The sequence below is a fragment of the Polyodon spathula genome, chromosome 24 (genome assembly GCF_017654505.1).
Source record: "Polyodon spathula isolate WHYD16114869_AA chromosome 24, ASM1765450v1, whole genome shotgun sequence".
Taxonomy (NCBI): Eukaryota; Metazoa; Chordata; class Actinopteri; order Acipenseriformes; family Polyodontidae; genus Polyodon; species Polyodon spathula.
The window spans coordinates 23,319,048-23,342,793 of NC_054557.1; the positions used below are offsets into that span (position 1 = coordinate 23,319,048).

A 23,746-nucleotide genomic window follows, 5' to 3' on the forward strand; every position below is an offset into this window, starting at 1 on the left:
GAGTGCCGGTAGTGTGAGTGCAGTGTGAGTGCTGGTAGTGTGAGTGCAGTGTGAGTGTGAGTGCGTTACCTTCCTGTGCAGGTACGAGTGCTGGTATTCTTGAAGGGGAGCCCCGTCCAGCAGGATCTCTCCACTCTGGGGCTGGTAGAAGCGCTCCAGCAGACACACACATGTCGACTTCCCTCCACCAGAGGGGCCCACCAGAGCTGTGATCTCACCGGGGCGCAGCTCAAACGAGACACTCTAGAGGGGAGAGAGAGAGAGAGAGAGAGTGAGAGAGAGAGAGAGAGAGAGAGAGAGAGAGAGAGAACACAATGAAGGACAGTAAACCAGAGATGCCCTCTCAGAGAGCGACACCTCTCTCACACACACACACACACACACAGAACACAATGAGAGAGTAAAACCATTTGGTCTCGATATTGGGTCTCACACACACACACGCACGCATGCACGCACACACACATGCGCGCACACACACACACACACACACACACACACAAAATACAATAAGAGAGTAAACCAGAGATACACTGTCAGAGAGCGACACCTCTCACACACACGCACACACACAGAGAACACAATGAGAGAGTAAACCAGAGATACACTGTCAGAGCGACACCTCTCTCATACACATGCACAGAGAACACAATGAGAGAGTAAACGAGAGATACACCCTCAGACAGCGACACCACTATCACACAGACACACAGAGAACACAATGAGAGAGTAAACGAGAGATACACCCTTAGACAGCGTCACCTCTCACACACACACAGAGAACACAATGAGAGAGTAAAAGAGAGATACACCCTCAGAAAGCGATACTCTCTCTCTCACACACACACAGAGAACACAATGAGAGAGTAAAAGAGAGATACACCCTCAGAGAGCGACACCTCTCTCAGACACACACACAGAGAACCCCGTGGCGCGGGCTGTGGCTCCCTGCGGAGGCTCCCACCTTGAGCACGGCGGTGTCGGGTCTGCGGGGGTAGGCGAAGCTGACGTTCCTGAACTCCACGTGTCCCCTCAGGGTCTCAGGTGCGAGGGTCCCCGCTGTCATCTCCGGCTCGCGGTCCATGTACTCGAAGATCTTCTCCGAGGCACCGATCGCCTTCTTCACGTGGGGATAGTACGAGAGCAGCACCTGAAACCAGAGAAACCAGAAAAAACAGTGACAGACCAACAACGCAGTCAGCAGAACCAGTGAGAATCACAACACAGCCATCAAAACCAGAGAAAAACATAACAGAGCCATCAAAACCAGAGAGAATCACAACACAGCCATCAAAACCAGAGAATCACAACACAGCCATCAAAACCAGAGAGAATCACAACACAGCCATCAAAACCAGAGAGAATCACAACACAGCCATCAAAACCAGAGAATCAAAACAGTCATCAAAACCACAGAGAATTACAACACAGCCATCAAAACCAGAGAATCACAACACAGCCATCAAAACCACAGAGAATCACAACACAGCCATCAAAACCAGAGAATCACAACACAGCCATCAAAACCACAGAGAATCACAACACAGCCAACAAAACCACAGAGAATCACAACACAGCCAACAAAACCACAGAGAATCACAACACAGCCATCAAAACCACAGAGAATCACAACACAGCCATCAAAACCACAGAGAATCACAACACAGCCATCAAAACCAGAGAATCACAACACAGTGATGAAAACCACAGAGAATCTCAACACAGCCATGAAAACCACAGAGAATCACAACACAGCCATCAAAACCATAGAATCACAACACAGCCATCAAAACCAGAGAGAGAATCACAACACAGCCATCAAAACCACATAGAATCAGAACACAACCATCAAAACCAAAGAATCACAACACAGCCATCAAAACCAGAGAGAGAATAACAACATATCCATCAATACCACAGAGAATCACAACTCAGCCATCAAAACCAGAGAGAATCTCAGCACAGCCATCAAAACTAGAGAGACTCACAACACAGCCATCAAAACCAGAGGGAATCACAACACAGCCATCAAAACCAGAGAGAATCACAACACAGCCATCAAAACCAGAGAGAATCACAACACAGCCATCAAAACCAGAGAGAATCACAACACAGCCATCAAAACCAGAGAGAATCACAACACAGCCATCAAAACCAGAGAGAATCACAACACAGCCATCAAAACCAGAGAGAATCACAACAAAGCCATCAAAACCAGAGAGAGAATCACAACACTGCCATGAAAACCAGAGAGAATCACAACACAGCCATCAAAACCAGAGAGAATCACAACACAGCCATCAAAACCAGAGAGAATCACAACACAGCCATCAAAACCAGAGAGAATCACAACACAGCCATCAAAACCAGAGAGAATCACAACACAGCCATCAAAACCAGAGAGAATCACAACACAGCCATCAAAACCAGAGAGAATCACAACACAGCCATCAAAACCAGAGAGAATCACAACACAGCCATCAAAACCAGAGAGAATCACAACACAGCCATCAAAACCAGAGAGAATCACAACACAGCCATCAAAACCAGAGAGAATCACAACACAGCCACCAAAACCAGAGAGAATCACAACACAGCCATCAAAACCAGAGAGAATCACAACAAAGCCATCAAAACCAGAGAGAGAATCACAACACAGCCATCAAAACCAGAGAGAATCACAACACAGCCATCAAAACCAGAGAGAATCACAACACAGCCATCAAAACCAGAGAGAATCACAACACAGCCATCAAAACCAGAGAGAATCACAACACAGCCCTCAAAACCAGAGAATCACAACACAGCCATCAAAACCAGAGAGAATCACAACACAGCCATCAAAACCAGAGAATCACAACACAGCCATCAAAACCAGAGAATCACAACACAGCCATCAAAACCACAGAGAATCACAACACAGCCATCAAAACCACAGAGAATCACAACACAGCCATCAAAACCAGAGAATCAGAATGTAGCCATAAACCCCACCCCCAAAACAATGCACCCAGTGAACCAGAAACCAAAGAACATAAATCGTTATTTCTGGTTTGTTTTAGAAATGTAACTGGTGTGTTTTTTCCTTCCAGAAGAAGATTGTGTGAATACATTTGGAAAGAAGAGTTTGGGGATTCTGTCCCATTAGGATTTGCTACATAATGAGCAGAGAGCTTGTTGGAATAACACCCCTCTGCTCTGCACAGGAAGCGCTGGTCTGTCTGAATTCATGTCTCACCTCCATAGCGGAGGAGAACTGCAGCTCATACAGGACGAAGGACACCAGATCTCCACTGCTCACATCCCCTGAGGTCACCAGCATCCCTCCGTAATACAGGATAGAGACCTTCAGAGCCAGGCTGGAGAGCTGAAACAAGGACACAGCACTGAATACAGGCACTATACAGACTCATACAGCATAGAGACCTTTAGAACCAGGCTGGAGAGCTGAAACAAGGACACAGCGCTGAATACAGACACTATACAGACTGATACAGCATAGAGACCAGAGCCAGGCTGGAGATCTAAAACAAGGACACAACACTGAATACAGAAACTACAATGGGCTGGGTTACAGTGTTACAGATGGGGCTGGGTCTCTATGTTAGAGATGGGGCTGGGTCTTTGTGTTAGAGATGGGGCTGGGTCTATGTGTTAGAGATGGGGCTGGGGGTCTGTGTTAGAGATGGGGCTGGGTCTCTGTGTTAGAGATGGGGCTGGGTCTCTGTGTTAGAGATGGGGCTGGGGGTCTGTGTTAGAGATGGGGCTGGGTCTGGGTCTCTGTGTTAGAGATGGGGCTGGGTCTCTGTGTTAGAGATGGGGCTGGGTCTCTGTGTTAGAGATGGGGCTGGGTCTCTGTGTTAGAGATGGGGCTGGGTCTCTGTGTTAGAGATGGGGCTGGGTCTCTGTGTTAGAGATGGGGCTGGGTCTCTGTGTTAGAGATGGGGCTGGGTCTCTGTGTTAGAGATGGGGCTGGGTCTCTGTGTTAGAGATGGGGCTGGGTCTCTGTGTTAGCGATGGGGCTGGGTCTCTGTGTTAGAGATGGGGTTCTGTGTTGCAGACAGGTTCACACTCTCTCTGTCACGTACACTGTTTGTCCAGGAGGAGGCAGCGTAGGCAGCAGCCTCTATCTTGTTGAGCCGGTACGTCTCCTCCAGTTTGTCTCGGTATCGCTCTGCCTCGCCCTCCTCGTTAGCAAAGCTGCGCACTGTCTTCATCGATGAGAACGTCTCCATGGCAACAGCATTTGCCTTCGCCAAAGACTCCTGCACTCTGACTGACAGGTTCTAGGAGAAGAAACAGAAATAAATGGAGTTGCACATGGGATTCCTGTAGGGTTACTCTGAATACACGTTCAGCTGGGCACAATGCGGAGCGGGCTGTAACTTCAAGGATCACTAAGAACTCATCCGCACTGGATGACTTTACCTGCTAGATCTCCTGATGAGAGCAGTTCTGAATAGTTTTACTGGTGTAATAAGGGCAGCTGTGTTAGTTTTACCTGGTATAATAAGGATAGCTGTGTTAGTTTTACCTGGTATAATAATGATAGCTGTGTTAGCTTTACTGGTATAATAAGGTTGATTTTGTATAGTTTTACTGCTATAATAAGGATATATGTGTTAGTTTTACTGGTATACTAAGGATAGCTGTGTTAGTTTTACTGGTATAATACTGTCAATTCTGTATAGTTTTACTGGTACAATAACTGGATAGCTGTAGTTTTACTGGTATAATAAGGTCAGTTCTGTATAGTTTTACTGGTATAATAAGGACAGTTCTGTAGAGTTTTACTGGTATAATAAGGACAGTTCTGTATAGTTTTACTGGTATAATAAGGTATAGTTCTCAGTTCTGTATAGTTTTACTGGTATAATAAGGTCAGTTCTGTATAGTTTTACTGGTATAATAAGGACAGTTCTGTATAGTTTTACTGGTATAATAAGGTCAGTTCTGTATAGTTTTACTGGTATAATAAGGTCAGTTCTGTATAGTTTTACTGGTATAATAAGGACAGTTCTGTATAGTTTTACTGGTATAATAAGGTCAGTTCTGTATAGTTTTACTGGTATAATAAGGACAGTTCTGTATAGTTTTACTGGTATAATAAGGTCAGTCTCTGTATAAGGTCAGCTCTGTATAGTTTTAGTTTTACCTGGTATAATAAGGTATAGTTTTACTGGTATAATAAGGACAGTTCTGTATCTGGTATAATAGTAGTTTTACCTGGTATAATAGCTGTGTTAGTTTTACTGGTATAATAAGGACAGTTCTATTAATCAGTTCTGTATAGTTTTACTGGTATAATAAGGACAGTTCTGTATAGTTTTACTAGTACAATAAGGACAGTTCTGTATAGATTTACTGGTATAACAATGACAGTTCTGTACAGTTTTACCTGGTATAATAAGGCTATCTGTGTTAGTTTTACCTGGTATAATAAGGATAGCTGATTTAGTTTTACCTGGTATAATAAGGATAGCTGTGTTAGTTTTACTGGTATAATACGGTCAATTCTGTATAGTTTTACTGGTACAATAAGGTCAGTTCTGTATAGTTTTACTGGTATAATAATCAGTTCTGTATAGTTTTACTGGTATAATAAGGACAGTTCTGTATAGTTTTACTGGTATAATAAGGACAGCTCTCTATAGTTTTACTGGTACAATAAGGATAGCTGATTTAGTTTTATCTGGTATAATAAGGATAGCTGTGTTAGTTTTACTGGTATAATAAGGCCAGTTCTATATAGTTTTTTACTGGTATAATAAGGTCAGTTCTATATAGTTTTTTACTGGTATAATAAGGTCAGTTCTATATAGTTTTACTGGTATAATAAGGTCAGTTCTGTATAGTTTTACCTGGTAGAATTTCCCGGTCAGTTCTGGAATGACCCAGATGATGGGCAGGCCGATGGCAGTGAACAGGGAGAGTTTCCAGGACAGTCTGAGCATGAAGCCGAACAGACACAGCACCCTCATGAAATACCACATGAGCAGGCTGAGCTTCTCACTCAGAGACTCGCTCATCGTGTTCGTGTCCGTCGTGATGCGGGAAGTGATGTCACCTGGGGAACAGACGAGGCAGCACACTGAGTCACGAGGGCACTGCGACACTGTGGGGAAGCTAAGCAGCGCTGTGTGCATTACACTGTGTACATTACACTGCTCACTACACTGTGTATATTACACTGCTCATTACACTGTGTGCATTACACTGCTCATTACACTGTGTGCATTACACTGCTCATTACACTGTGTACATTACACTGCTCACTACACTGTGTGCATTACACTGCTCATTACACTGTGTGCCTGCTCATTACACTGTGTGTATTACACTGCTGTGTGCATTACACTGCTCACTACACTGTGTGTATTACACTGCTCATTACACTGTGTGTATTACACTGCTCATTACACTGTGTGTATTACACTGCTCATTACACTGTGTGTATTACACTGCTCATTACACTGTGTGTATTACACTGCTCTGTGTGTATTACACTGTGTGTGTATTATTACACTGTGTGTATTACACTGCTCATTACACTGTGTGTATTACACTGCTCATTACACTGTGTGTATTATTACACTGCTCATTACACTGTGTGTATTACACTGCTCATTACACTGTGTGTATTACACTGCTCATTACACTGTGTGTATTACACTGCTCATTACACTGTGTGTATTACACTGCTCATTACACTGTGTGTATTACACTGCTCACTACACTGTGTACATTACACTGCTCATTACACTGTGTGTATTACACATTACACTGTGTGCATTACACTGCTCATTACACTGTGTGTATTACACTGCTCATTACACATTACACTGCTCATTACACTGTGTGCATTACACTGCTCATTACACTGTGTGTATTACACTGCTCATTACACTGTGTGTATTACACTGCTCATTACACTGTGTGTATTACACTGCTCATTACACTGTGTGTATTACACTGCTCATTACACTGTGTGTATTACACTGCTCATTACACTGTGTGTATTACACTGCTCATTACACTGTGTGTATTACACTGCTCATTACACTGTGTGTATTACACTGCTCATTACACTGTGTGTATTACACTGCTCATTACACTGTGTGCATTACACTGCTCATTACACTGTGTGTATTACACTGCTCATTACACTGTGTGTATTACACTGCTCATTACACTGTGTGTATTACACTGCTCATTACACTGTGTGTATTACACTGCTCATTACACTGTGTGTATTACACTGCTCATTACACTGTGTGTATTACACTGCTCATTACACTGTGTGTATTACACTGCTCATTACACTGTGTGTATTACACTGCTCATTACACTGTGTGTATTACACTGCTCATTACACTGTGTGTATTACACTGCTCATTACACTGTGTGTATTACACTGCTCATTACACTGTGTGTATTACACTGCTCATTACACTGTGTGTATTACACTGCTCATTACACTGTGTGTATTACACTGCTCATTACACTGTGTGTATTACACTGCTCATTACACTGTGTGTATTACACTGCTCATTACACTGTGTGTATTACACTGCTCATTACACTGTGTGTATTACACTGCTCATTACACTGTGTGTATTACACTGCTCATTACACTGTGTGTATTACACTGCTCATTACACTGTGTGTATTACACTGCTCATTACACTGTGTGTATTACACTGCTCATTACACTGTGTGTATTACACTGCTCATTACACTGTGTGTATTACACTGCTCATTACACTGTGTGTATTACACTGCTCATTACACTGTGTGTATTACACTGCTCATTACACTGTGTGTATTACACTGCTCATTACACTGTGTGTATTACACTGCTCATTACACTGTGTGTATTACACTGCTCATTACACTGTGTGTATTACACTGCTCATTACACTGTGTGTATTACACTGCTCATTACACTGTGTGTATTACACTGCTCATTACACTGTGTGTATTACACTGCTCGTTACACTGTGTGTATTACACTGCTCATTACACTGTGTGCATTACACTGCTCATTACACTGTGTGTATTACACGGTCTATAATACACTGTGTGTATTAAACTGCTCTAACAGAAGTAGATTGGAATAAAATAGAGAAAACACCCACAGAAGAAGGATGGTTGTTCTTCAAAAATGTAGTACTAGAGGCGCAAAACAATTACATCCCTAAAGTAGACAAATATAAATGTAAAACTAAATTGCCAAAATGGTTTAATAGATCAATTAAAAAAAATATTCATCGAAAAAAGGCACTTTACAGAGCATTAAAAAAGGACCAAAAAGAAAGTACGCAGAAAGAGTACACGGAACTGCAAACACAAGTCAAAAAGGAAGTTAGAAAGGCCAAGAGAGAAATAGAAATGAACATTGCTAAGGGAGCTAAAACCAATTCCAAAATGTTTTTCCAATATTAACTGCAAGCGAACATTCAAAGAGGAGATTAAATATTTAAGATACAAATGGCAAAATCGTAGATGAAGAAAAAAATAGCAAATATATTAAATGATTACTTTTCATAAGTTTTTACAAAGGAAGATACTGACAACATGCCCCACATGTCATCCAGTTCCTATCCAGTTTTAAATAACTTTAGCATAACTGAGGCAGAAGTGTTAAAGGGACTAGGAGCTCTTAAAATAAACAAATCCCCTGGGCCGGATGAGATCCTCCCAGTAGTACTCAAAGAAATGAAAGAAGTAATTTACAAACCGCTAACCAAGATCATGCAGCAGTCTCTTGACACAGGGGTGGTACCGACAGACTGGAAAATTGCAAACGTAATACCGATCCACAAAAAGGGAAACAAAACTGAACCAGGTAACTACAGACCAGTAAGCCTGACTTCTATTATATGCAAACTTATGGAAACTATAATAAGATCCAAAATGGAAAATTACCTATATGGTAACAGGGTCCTGGGAGACAGTCAACATGGTTTTAGGAAAGGGAGATCGTGTCTAACTAACTTGCTTGATTTTTTTGAGGATGCAACATCGATAATGGATAATTGCAAAGCATATGACATGGTTTATTTAGATTTCCAGAAAGCTTTTGACAAAGTCCCGCACAAAAGATTAATTCTCAAACTGAATGCAGTTGGGATTCAAGGAAACACATGTACATGGATTAGGGAGTGGTTAACATGTAGAAAACAGAAAGTACTGATTAGAGGAGAAACCTCAGAATGGAGTGTGGTAACCAGTGGTGTACCACAGGGATCAGTATTAGGTCCTCTGCTATTCCTAATCTACATTAATGATTTAGATTCTGGTATAGTAAGCAAACTTGTTAAATTTGCAGACGACACAAAAGTAGGAGGAGTGGCAAACACTGTTGCAGCAGCAAAGGTCATTCAAAATGATCTAGACAAGATTCAGAACTGGGCAGACACATGGCAAATGACATTTAATAGAGAAAAGTGTAAGGTACTGCACGCAGGAAATAAAAATGTACATTACAAATATCATATGGGAGATACTGAAATTGGAGAAGGAATCTATGAAAAAGACCTAGGAGTTTTTGTTGACTCAGAAATGTCTTCATCTAGACAATGTGGGGAAGCTATAAAAAAGGCCAACAAGATGCTCGGATACATTGTGAAAAGTGTTGAATTTAAATCAAAGGAAGTAATGTTAAAACTGTACAATGCACTAGTAAGACCTCATCTTGAATATTGTGTGCAGTTCTGGTCACCTCGCTATAAAAAAGATATTGCTGCTCTAGAAAGAGTGCAAAGAAGAGCGACCAGAATTATCCCGGGCTTAAAAGGCATGTCATATGCAGACAGGCTAAAAGAATTGAATCTGTTCAGTCTTGAACAAAGAAGACTACGTGGCGACCTAATTCAAGCATTCAAAATTCTAAAAGGTATTGACAGTGTCGACCCAAGGGACTTTTTCAGCCTGAAAAAAGAAACAAGGACCAGGGGTCACAAATGGAGATTAGACAAAGGGGCATTCAGAACAGAAAATAGGAGGCACTTTTTTACACAGAGAATTGTGAGGGTCTGGAATCAACTCCCCAGTAATGCTGTTGAAGCTGACACCCTGGGATCCTTCAAGAAGCTGCTTGATGAGATTTTGGGATCAATAAGCTACTAACAACCAAACGAGCAAGATGGGCCGAATGGCCTCCTCTCGTTTGTAAACTTTCTTATGTTCTTATGTTCTTATGTATTACACTGCTCATTACACTGTGTGTATTACACTGTGTATAATACACTGTGTATTACACTGCTCATTACACTGTGTGTATTACACTGCTCATTACACTGTGTGTATTACACTGCTCATTACACTGTGTGTATTACACTGCTCATTACACTGTGTGTATTACACTGCTCATTACACTGTGTGTATTACACTGCTCATTACACTGTGTGTATTACACTGCTCATTACACTGTGTGTATTACACTGCTCATTACACTGTGTGTATTACACTGCGTATAACACACTGTGTGTATTACACTGCTCATTACACTGTGTGTATTAAACTGCTCATTACACTGTGTGTATTACACTGCTCGTTACACTGTGTGTATTACACTGCTCATTACACTGTGTGTATTACACTGCTCATTACACTGTGTGTATTACACTGCTCATTACACTGTGTGTATTACACTGCTCATTACACTGTGTGTATTACACTGCTCATTACACTGTGTATAACACTGCTCATTACACTGTGTGTATTACACTGCTCATTACACTGTGTGTATTACACTGCTCATTACACTGTGTGTATTACACTGCTCATTACACTGTGTGTATTACACTGCTCATTACACTGTGTATTACACTGCTCATTACACTGTGTGTATTACACTGCTCATTACACTGTGTGTATTACACTGCTCATTACACTGTGTGTATTACACTGCTCATTACACTGTGTGTATTACACTGCTCATTACACTGTGTGTATTACACTGCTCATACACTGTGTGTATTACACTGCTCATTGTATTACACTGCTCATTACACTGTGTGTATTACACTGCTCATTACACTGTGTGTATTACACTGCTCATTACACTGTGTGTATTACACTGTGTATTCAATACACTGTGTGTATTACACTGCTCATTACACTGTGTGTATTACACTGCTCATTACACTGTGTGTATTACACTGTGTATAATACACTGTGTGTATTACACTGCTCATTACACTGTGTGAATTACACTGTGTGTAATACACTGCTCATTACACTGTGTGTATTACACTGCTCATTACACTGTGTGTATTACACTGCTCATTACACTGTGTGTATTACACTGCTCATTACACTGTGTGTATTACACTGCTCATTACACTGTGTGTATTACACTGCTCATTACACTGTGTGTATTACACTGCTCATTACACTGTGTGTATTACACTGTGCTCATTACACTGTGTGTATTACACTGCTCATTACACTGTGTGTATTACACTGTGTGTATTACACTGCTCATTACACTGTGTGTATTACACTGCTCATTACACTGTGTGTATTACACTGCTCATTACACTGTGTGTATTACACTGCTCATTACACTGTGTGTATTACACTGCTCATTACACTGTGTGTATTACACTGCTCATTACACTGTGTGTATTACACTGCTCATTACACTGTGTGTATTACACTGCTCATTACACTGTGTGTATTACACTGCTCATTACACTGTGTGTATTACACTGCTCATTACACTGTGTGTATTACACTGCTCATTACACTGTGTGTATTACACTGCTCATTACACTGTACACTGTATTACACTGTGTATTACACTGCTCATTACACTGTGTGTATTACACTGCTCATTACACTGTGTGTATTACACTGCTCATTACACTGTGTGTATTACACTGCTCATTACACTGTGTGTATTACACTGCTCATTACACTGTGTGTATTACACTGCTCATTACACTGTGTGTATTACACTGCTCATTACACTGTGTGTATTACACTGCTCATTACACTGTGTGTATTACACTGCTCATTACACTGTGTGTATTACACTGCTCATTACACTGTGTCATTACACTGCTCATTACACTGTGTGTATTACACTGTGTATATTACACTGTATTACACTGTGTGTATTACACTGCTCATTACACTGTGTGCATTACACTGCTCATTACACTGTGTGTATTACACTGCTCATTACACTGTGTGTATTACACTGTGTGTATTACACTGCTCATTACACTGTGTGTATTACACTGCTCATTACACTGTGTGTATTACACTGCTCATTACACTGTGTGTATTACACTGCTCATTACACTGTGTGTATTACACTGCTCATTACACTGTGTGTATTACACTGCTCATTACACTGTGTGTATTACACTGCTCATTACACTGTGTGTATTACACTGCTCATTACACTGTGTGTATTACACTGCTCATTACACTGTGTGTATTACACTGCTCATTACACTGTGTGTATACACTGCTCATTACACTGTGTATATTACACTGCTCATTACACTGTGTGTAAAACACTGCTCATTACACTGTGTGCATTACACTGCTCATTACACTGTGTATAATACACTGTGTGTATTACACTGCTCATTACACTGTGTGAATTACACTGCTCATTACACTGTGTGTATTACACTGCTCATTACACTGTGTGTATTACACTGCTCATTACACTGTGTGTATTACACTGCTCATTACACTGTGTGTATTACACTGCTCATTACACTGTGTGTATTACACTGCTCATTACACTGTGTGTATTACACTGCTCATTACACTGTGTGTATTACACTGCTCATTACACTGTGTGTATTACACTGCTCATTACACTGTGTGTATTACACTGCTCATTACACTGTGTGTATTACACTGCTCATTACACTGTGTGTATTACACTGCTCATTACACTGTGTGTGTATTACACTGCTCATTACACTGTGTGTATTACACTGCTCATTACACTGTGTGTATTACACTGCTCATTACACTGTGTGTGTATATCTGCTCGTTACACTGTGTGTATTACACTGCTCATTACACTGTGTGTATTACACTGCTCATTACACTGTGTGTATTACACTGCTCATTACACTGTGTGTATTACACTGCTCATTACACTGTGTGTATTACACTGCTCATTACACTGTGTGTATTACACTGCTCATTACACTATGTGTATTACACTGCTCATTACACTGTGTGTATTACACTGCTCATTACACTGTGTGTATTACACTGTGTATAATACACTGTGTGTATTACACTGCTCATTACACTGTGTGTATTACACTGCTCATTACACTGTGTGTATTACACTGCTCATTACACTGTGTGTATTACACTGCTCATTACACTGTGTGTATTACACTGCTCATTACACTGTGTATAACACTGTATTACACTGTGTGTATTACACTGCTCATTACACTGTGTGTATTACACTGCTCATTACACTGTGTGTATTACACTGCTCATTACACTGTGTGTATTACACTGCTCATTACACTGTGTGTATTACACTGCTCATTACACTGTGTGTATTACACTGCTCATTACACTGTGTGCATTACACTGCTCATTACACTGTGTGTATTACACTGCTCATTACACTGTGTGTATTACACTGCTCATTACACTGTGTGTATTACACTGCTCATTACACTGTGTGTATTACACTGCTCATTACACTGTGTGTATTACACTGCTCATTACACTGTGTGTATTACACTGCTCATTACACTGTGTGTATTACACTGTCATTACACTGTGTGTATTACACTGCTCATTACACTGTGTGTATTACACTGCTCATTACACTGTGTGTATTACACTGCTCATTACACTGTGTGTATTACACTGCTCATTACACTGTGTGTATTACACTGCTCATTACACTGTGTGTATTACACTGCTCATTACACTGTGTGTATTACACTGCTCATTACACTGTGTGTATTACACTGCTCATTACACTGTGTGTATTACACTGCTCATTACACTGTGTGTATTACACTGCTCATTACACTGTGTGTATTACACTGCTCATTACACTGTGTAACATTACACTGTGTGTATTACTCTGCTACACTGTGTATTACACTGTGTGTATTACACTGCTCATTACACTGTGTGTATTACACTGCTCATTACACTGTGTGTATTACACTGCTCATTACACTGTGTGTATTACACTGCTCATTACACTGTGTGTATTACACTGCTCATTACACTGTGTGCTCATTACACTGTGTGTATTCATTACACTGTGTGTATTACACTGCTCATTACACTGTGTGTATTACACTGCTCATTACACTGTGTGTATTACACTGTGTATTACACTGTGTATTACACTGCTCATTACACTGTGTGTATTACACTGCTCATTACACTGTGTGTATTACACTGCTCATTACACTGTGTGTATTACACTGCTCATTACACTGTGTGTATTACACTGCTCATTACACTGTGTGTATTACACTGCTCATTACACTGTGTGTATTACACTGCTCATTACACTGTGTGTATTACACTGCTCATTACACTGTGTGTATTACACTGCTCATTACACTGTGTGTATTACACTGCTCATTACACTGTGTGTATTACACTGCTCATTACACTGTGTGTATTACACTGCTCATTACACTGTGTGTATTACACTGCTCATTACACTGTGTGTATTACACTGCTCATTACACTGTGTGTATTACACTGCTCATTACACTGTGTATATTACACTGTGTGTATTACACTGCTCATTACACTGTGTGTATTACACTGCTCATTACACTGTGTGTATTATTACACTGTGTATTACACTGCTCATTACACTGTGTGTATTACACTGCTCATTACACTGTGTGCATTACACTGCTCATTACACTGTGTGTATTACACTGCTCATTACACTGTGTGTATTACACTGCTCATTACACTGTGTGTATTACACTGTTTATTACACTGTGTGTATTACACTGCTCATTACACTGTGTGTATTACACTGCTCATTACACTGTGTGTATTACACTGTGTATTACACTGTGTGTATTACACTGCTCATTACACTGTGTGTATTACACTGCTCATTACACTGTGTGTATTACACTGCTCATTACACTGTGTATATTACACTGCTCATTACACTGTGTGTATTACACTGCTCATTACACTGTGTGCATTACACTGCTCATTACACTGTGTGTATTACACTGCTCATTACACTGTGTGCATTACACTGCTCATTACACTGTGTGCATTACACTGCTCATTACACTGTGTGTATTACACTGCTCATTACACTGTGTGTATTACACTGCTCATTACACTGTGTGTATTACACTGCTCATTACACTGTGTGTATTACACTGCTCATTACACTGTGTGCATTACACTGCTCATTACACTGTGTGCATTACGCTATATATTACACTGTGTGCATTACACTATATATTATGCTGTATGCATTACGCTGTGTGCATTACGCTATATGTTACACTGCTCATTCCACTCACCAGTGTGCGCCGTGTCGAAGAAGGCAACGTCCTGCCGTAACACTGACCTGAAGACCCGGCTCTGGATTCTCAGGTGAATCCGGCTCATTGTGATGTTGTAGATGAGGTCACACACAAACTCCGACACAGCACTGAGGGGAGAACAAGCAAACAATCTGATACAGCAAGAGCACAGAGACAGCACTGAGGGGAGAACAGTACTGTACTGATACAGCAAGAGCACAGAGACAGCACTGAGGGGAGAACAGTACTGTACTGATACAGCAAGAGCACAGAGACAGCACTGCGGGGAGAACAGTACTGTACTGATACAGCAAGAGCACAGAGACAGCACTGCGGGGAGAACAAGCACACAAACTGATACAGCAAGAGCACAGAGACAGCACTGCGGGGAGAACAAGCACACAAACTGATACAGCAAGAGCACAGAGACAGCACTGCGGGGAGAACAAGCAAACAAACTGATACAGCAAGAGCACAGAGACAGCACTGCGGGGAGAACAAGCACACAAACTGATACAGCAAGAGCACAGAGACAGCACTGCGGGGAGAACAGTACTGTACTGATACAGCAAGAGCACAGAGACAGCACTGCGGGGAGAACAGTACTGTACTGATACAGCAAGAGCACAGAGACAGCACTGCAGGGAGAACAGTACTGTACTGATACAGCAAGCGCACAGAGACAGCACTGCGGGGAGAACAAGCAAACAAACTGATACAGCAAGAGCACAGAGACAGCACTGCGGGGAGAACAGTACTGTACTGATACAGCAAGAGCACAGAGACAGCACTGCGGGGAGAACGGTACTGTACTGATACAGCAAGAGCACAGAGACAGCACTGCGGGGAGAACAGTACTGTACTGACACAGCAAGAGCACAGAGGACAACACAAAAACTTCAGAACATTGAGTAGATTGAGTACATCTCAATTAATAAAGCTAAACAGGGTGTGTTGTAATATGTACTTACCTGAGCAAGACAGAGCATTGCATTTGAGGTGTAAAGCAAACCTAATTAGATTAATACTTTTAAATGGTTAAAAATTAGAACATTTACTCAAAATCTACTTACAAAGTTTAGAAAATCAGTCCCTAAGTATCTCTAGTAATAATGCAATAATCCTGCAGTTGCACAGTAATCACATTCTAAATACACACCCCCCTGTGCCTCAACGCAGTGCCATTGCAAAACACATTGGAGCTGCCAGCAATGTGATGTCGCAAAGTCGTTACATTGTAATAACAGAATGCTATGTAATTAAAATGTTATTACATCGTTACAATAATGTTGCATTATAACTGCACAATCACTAAAGTAATGACTGTTATTCAGTTCTGTGCAATGCTATAGGCTGTAGTGTTCTGATCCAATAGAAATGTTCTCTATAGAGACCTCACCTCCCGATGGTGATCAGGGCCATGGCAGTGATGGCGTTATTGAAAGCTTCTGGCTCTTCTTCGTTCATAATCCAGTCTGTCATCCTCCCTGTGTAGTAAGGAATAGCCATCTCACCTGCAGAGAAACAGAAAGGCTGAGCGACTCACAGCCAGCCTCTGACACACACACACACACACACACACACACACACACACACACACCTGCATTGTGCATATAACTCATTGTAATCCTAACATGTTGCATCCTAGTTCATATTGTATTTTAGTACTATTGTTAGTACTTATTGTAAAGTACAAAAATATTAATTTTGCATTGTAACCCTGTGCTGCTCTGTAACACCTGTAAGTTGCCAAATAAATCAATAATAACAATAACAACAGAGTATTGATCTACAGCAGTTAGTATTGAGACCATGACCATTTTTTGATCCAATAGAAATGTTCGTTCCTAAACCATATCAATGACAATATTATAAAGATATCACGCAAAGAAAAAATAGTTGACGTGAAATAAACAACATTACATCACAATACGACAGGGGTTTATAAAGTGCTCTACATTTAATAAATATAGACAACAGCAAAATGAAATGCCTTGTCAAACACACAGGGTTTAATATACAGCAGTGTTCAAAGTCTGGAAACAAATGATTTTCCAATAACCTGGAATCTCTCAATAGAAAATCATCTCATCTTTAAAATTATGCAAAAATATTTTACTAAGCAAGACATCTCACAAGTAGAACGGTCTCCCGAAATGTTCTTCTTTTTCTAGAAAGCAGCACAGCTGAGGATGGGGAGTTTGTTGCCGGATAACTTCACTCACTCAATAGAAACAAGAAAAACATTCTGGGTACCATTCTACTTGGGAGAGATCTTGCTCAGAGATGTACTCAGAGATATAGGAGGCTGGGGGGTCCAGTGGTTAAAGAAAAGGGCTTGTAACCAGGAGGTCTTCACATTCTGGCTCACTCACTGACTCCCTGTGTGACCCTGAGCAAGTCACTTAACCTCCTTGTGCTCTGTCTTTAGGGTGAGATGTTGTAAGTGACTCTGCAGCTAATAATACCAGGTTATTGAGTAAGTAAAGGGTCTGATTAAGGAAACATGGGCAAGACATTCAGTAGCCCTCGTCTGGCTGTAAATCATTTTCCAACCTTTTGAACCCTGCTGTATGTCAGCAAATAATTCTCTAAAAAGGGAGCGTGGTGCTGAACACCTTCCTGCCTCCCACAGCTCTGAGCTGAGCTGAGCCTAAAGGGCAGTCCATCTCCCTGCAGAAACATTCAATAACTCCCATTCTACTGTATAGAGTGTTTAACACTGCAGCCTCATTCAATAACACCCATTCTACTGTACAGAGTGTTTAACACTGCAGCCTCATTCAATAACACCCATTCTACTGTACAGAGAGTTTAACACTGCAGCCTCATTCAATAACACCCATTCTACTGTACAGAGTGTTTAACACTGCATCCTCATTCAATAACACCCATTCTACTGTATAGAGTGTTTAACACTGCAGCCTCATTCAATAACACCCATTCTACTGTACAGAGTGTTTAACACTGCAGCCTCATTCAATAACACCCATTCTACTGTACAGAGTGTTTAACACTGCATCCTCATTCAATAACACCCATTCTACTGTATAGAGTGTTTAACACTGCAGCCTCATTCAATAACTCCCATTCTACTGTACAGAGTGTTTAACACTGCAGCCTCATTCAATAACTCCCATTCTACTGTACAGAGTGTTTAACACTGCAGCCTCATTCAATAACTCCCATTCTACTGTACAGAGTGTTTAACACTGCAGCCTCATTCAATAACACCCATTCTACTGTATAGAGTGTTTAACACTGCAGCCTCATTCAATAACTCCCATTCTACTGTACAGAGTGTTTAACACTGCAGCCTCATTCAATAACACCCATTCTACTGTACAGAGTGTTTAACACTGCAGCCTCATTCAATAACACCCATTCTACTGTACAGAGTGTTTAACACTGCAGCCTCATTCAATAACACCCATTCTACTGTACAGAGTGTTTAACACTGCAGCCTCATTCAATAACACCCATTCTACTGTACAGAGTGTTTAACACTGCAGCCTCATTCAATAACACCCATTCTACTGTACAGAGTGTTTAACACTGCAGCCTCATTCAATAACACCCATTCTACTGTACAGAGTGTTTAACACTGCAGCCTCATTCAATAACACCCATTCTACTGTACAGAGTGTTTAACACTGCAGCCTCATTCAATAACACCCATTCTACTGTACAGAGTGTTTAACACTGCAGCCTCATTCAATAACTCCCATTCTACTGTACAGAGTGTTTAACACTGCAGCCTCATTCAATAACACCCATTCTACTGTACAGAGTGTTTAACACTGCAGCCTCATTCAATAACACCCATTCTACTGTACAGAGTGTTTAACACTGCAGCCTCATTCAATAACACCCATTCTACTGTACAGAGTGTTTAACACTGCAGCCTCATTCAATAACACCCATTCTACTGTACAGAGTGTTTAACACTGCAGCCTCATTCAATAACACCCATTCTACTGTACAGAGTGTTTAACACTGCAGCCTCATTCAATAACACCCATTCTACTGTACAGAGTGTTTAACACTGCAGCCTCATTCAATAACACCCATTCTACTGTACAGAGTGTTTAACACTGCAGCCTCATTCAATAACACCCATTCTACTGTACAGAGTGTTTAACACTGCAGCCTCATTCAATAACACCCATTCTACTGTACAGAGTGTTTAACACTGCAGCCTCATTCAATAACTCCCATTCTACTGTACAGAGTGTTTAACACTGCAGCCTCATTCAATAACACCCATTCTACTGTACAGAGTGTTTAACACTGCAGCCTCATTCAATAACACCCATTCTACTGTACAGAGTGTTTAACACTGCAGCCTCATTCAATAACACCCATTCTACTGTATAGAGTGTTTAACACTGCAGCCTCATTCAATAACTCCCATTCTACTGTACAGAGTGTTTAACACTGCAGCCTCATTCAATAACACCCATTCTACTGTATAGAGTGTTTAACACTGCAGCCTCATTCAATAACTCCCATTCTACTGTACAGAGTGTTTAACACTGCAGCCTCATTCAATAACACCCATTCTACTGTACAGAGTGTTTAACACTGCAGCCTCATTCAATAACACCCATTCTACTGTACAGAGTGTTTAACACTGCAGCCTCATTCAATAACACCCATTCTACTGTACAGAGTGTTTAACACTGCAGCCTCATTCAATAACACCCATTCTACTGTACAGAGTGTTTAACACTGCAGCCTCATTCAATAACACCCATTCTACTGTACAGAGTGTTTAACACTGCAGCCTCATTCAATAACTCCCATTCTACTGTACAGAGTGTTTAACACTGCAGCCTCATTCAATAACACCCATTCTACTGTACAGAGTGTTTAACACTGCAGCCTCATTCAATAACACCCATTCTACTGTATAGAGTGTTTAACACTGCAGCCTCATTCAATAACACCCATTCTACTGTACAGAGCGTTTAACACTGCAGCCTCATTCAATAACACCCATTCTACTGTACAGAGTGTTTAACACTGCAGCCTCATTCAATAACTCCCATTCTACTGTACAGAGTGTTTAACACTGCAGCCTCATTCAATAACACCCATTCTACTGTATAGAGTGTTTAACACTGCAGCCTCATTCAATAACTCCCATTCTACTGTACAGAGTGTTTAACACTGCAGCCTCATTCAATAACTCCCATTCTACTGTACAGAGTGTTTAACTCTCCTTTCTTTATTAAACCGGCTGCTTTATTTGTATTCCCAATATTTTTTTTTTACTTTTGTTTTCCATCTCATTTAAAAATGTAAGAAAACTGGATCATTGTTTTAAATTCTATACAAATATTGAAGCATGCAGAATCCACCCTGATCCCGGCACTGGATACAGTGTTTAAAACAATAGTAAGACATGAGAGGCTGCTCTCACCCAGAGATGACACCACCAGGAAAAACCCAACCACTGCGAAGTGCCTGGCGTCGGGGCTCATCTGCTCCGCCAGCCTCCTGAGCGACGCCCCGTTTCTCTTCTGCGATCCGGGTTCGGACGGGGAGGGTGCGTAGCGCTGCCACAGCACAGCCGTCGCAGCGGTCACTCCGTACCCCAGCGCCAGGGCGCTCGGACGGTGCCAGCCCCACAGGAGCTCCTGTGCCCCGCCTCCACTCCCAGCCCGCAGCGTGGCGTAGCAGGGTAGGAGCAAGCTCAGGAGCAGCACGCTCTGCAGGGCATCGCTGCTCAGCAGCCAGGCCGGGCACTGCGGCGCCCTGCGGACAGTGTGACAGAAGGACAGGCTCAGCACGGCGGCTCGCAGCACACCCGTCACCCACAGGCTCCACAGAGGGAGCTGCAGCTCTGGCACTGGAACCCGGGTCAGCCCGAGCCGCAGGGCGTGAGTAACGGCCACGTCCAGCAGAGGGAGACACGCCAGCGCTGCCAGCGGCTTCATGGTGAGGGCTGGGGGGGAGAGGAGAGGGCGGGTTAATACATCATAAATCAGACATGAGAAATCAACAGATCAAACAAGGATTGGTTGGAATCCCAGCACCACTCTCGGCTGGTTCATCCTACAGTCTTGCAACCACCAGGGCACTGATGTGTGAAACCAGCTGGAGCTGAGGAGAATTCAACTGGCAGCCTCCCTGGGATCAGTACACAGTCACAGAGTGGGTCCAGGTTTTACTGTACTCTATTATTGCAATAATACACACAATGGATCCAGGTTTTACTGTACTCTATTATTACAATCTCTTAGGGAAAAAATACATTTTTAATATTTAGTAGAAAAGTATGATCCTTATATTTAGACATAAGGATCATATTTAGAAATTGGCCCCTATATATATATATATATATATATATATATATATATATATATATATATATTTGGATATATTTTAAAAATTTTATCTGTAATCCTTTTTTTTTATTACAAAAAGTGAAAATAGATGGTGCACTTTCTATCTTTCACGTGGTAGATAAAAAAATATATTGGATTACAGACCTATAGTACAGACTATATATATATATATATATATATATATATATATATATATATATATATATGGATCCAGGTTTTACTATACTCTATTATTGCAATAATACACACAATGGATCCAGGTTTTACTATACTCTACACACCGCGGATTAACCCATTCAGTGCTAAATTCATTTTTCTTTGACAAAATCAGAAGACGCGCTGTATTTATGTAATTTGCCAGCATTCTGCTAGTTTCCAGTCTGTTAGATGTGTAAAATGACAGGCACGTTCACAATGTATATTCACAGCGTCCTGTTTGGAGGACAGTCCAGGTAATCTGAGCAGTGAAATCTCACACCAGCTATGCAGCTCAACACATAGAAAATGAAGCCGCTTTACCATCACTGCGGGGAGGAATAAAAACACCAAGAAATTGATCATTCTTAGGCTTCACTTTTTTTTTTTACCGAGGCGTCATAAAAGCATCTGAAGGGCTGTATCTGCAGAATTAACAGCTACATTTAGACTGGATTTTTGCGGTTAACACAATTAAAGTTACAGTATAGATAAAGAGGACATTAAAATAACGGAGATGGTCTGCAATGCAACTGGGGGTTATTATTGAGCTCAGAGAATGCATATAAAACCTGGACTGGCTCACACTGCTCTGTAATGGGAGTCTGGACTGCTCTAAAACTGTTTTTATTTTTTTTTTAACATCCATTTAAATTCGTCAATAAACAGTGAATTACATTTTAACAACAACCAAGCAAGTATAGCAGGCGGAACGCCAGTCACTGTTACTAGTCCTGTACTACCTGCATTGAACTCACACGAGATAGCTTACTTTACACGGACATTATAATTAACCAAACACACACCCATTCTACAGGCGCAGTGGCACATTGACAAATGTAATAATAACCTAAAATAGTAAGTTTTTGATGCGTCTTTTTTGAATTCAAGGTTAGTTTCATTACGTATCCCTCTGTATTGCAGTCGTGTTTGCACGACACACAGTTAATTACAAACTGAAATAGACCTGCATACAGTACATCTACTACTAGAGTGTAATATTATTGATAATAATAACAATACAATAACTAACACGTGGATACCTGTGTGTAGTTTTTAGATCGTCTAAAGGGAATTCTTCATGCTTACCTTGTTAGTGTAAGATGCTGTGGGTTTGCAGGAAGGACTGCTTATTGAAATGTAAGCTACTCGTAATTAAATCACGCAAAATAACTGAAACGATGTAGTTAAAGACCAAAACTTCGACAATGTAGACTTCACGGACTGGAAAACGTTGCTTTATGTTTCTCTGTCTTTCTGCCTCGTCTCTGCCGGTTTTATCAGACGGGTTATGAAACCGAAAGTGTTACGGATACAAGGACCGCCCTTCTGTTTCCCTTCTGTTTCCAGCAACAGATACGTAACAATCTAACAATTTATACACGCATTAAACTGACAGAATCTGCCTACACCGCTCTGTGTAAAAGATATACTACAGTATATATAATACGTGTACTTAGGTTTAACCCACTAGAAGCTGACAGAATCTGCGCTGGGGTTGTGAGGAGAGCGCGGGTAACAGCGACACCTTGTGGTTAATCGGCGAGACCTGGCATTACAGAACATTTATGACCAAAAAGTACATGATCATTTTATTCCTCAGAACCTGTGTGCATATCCCAATTCACAACACTACTGAAATAACCGGGCAACATATGT

General features: G+C 41.1%; 1 protein-coding gene across 1 annotated transcript; it reads right to left on the bottom strand.

Annotated features, from left to right (window-relative positions):
• On the bottom strand, window positions 1–23,573 carry LOC121298813 (antigen peptide transporter 1-like; the record flags this gene model as incomplete). Its single annotated transcript, XM_041226044.1, has 9 exons — window positions 23,177–23,573; window positions 20,965–21,489; window positions 16,939–17,053; window positions 15,537–15,667; window positions 5,862–6,067; window positions 4,089–4,286; window positions 3,239–3,367; window positions 965–1,150; window positions 1–243 (listed from the first exon to the last, which is right to left on the bottom strand). Coding segments are annotated over exons 2-9 (1,725 nt in total), but the record flags the coding sequence as incomplete, so codon positions are not given.
• Between the last annotated feature and the right edge of the window lie 173 nt (window positions 23,574–23,746).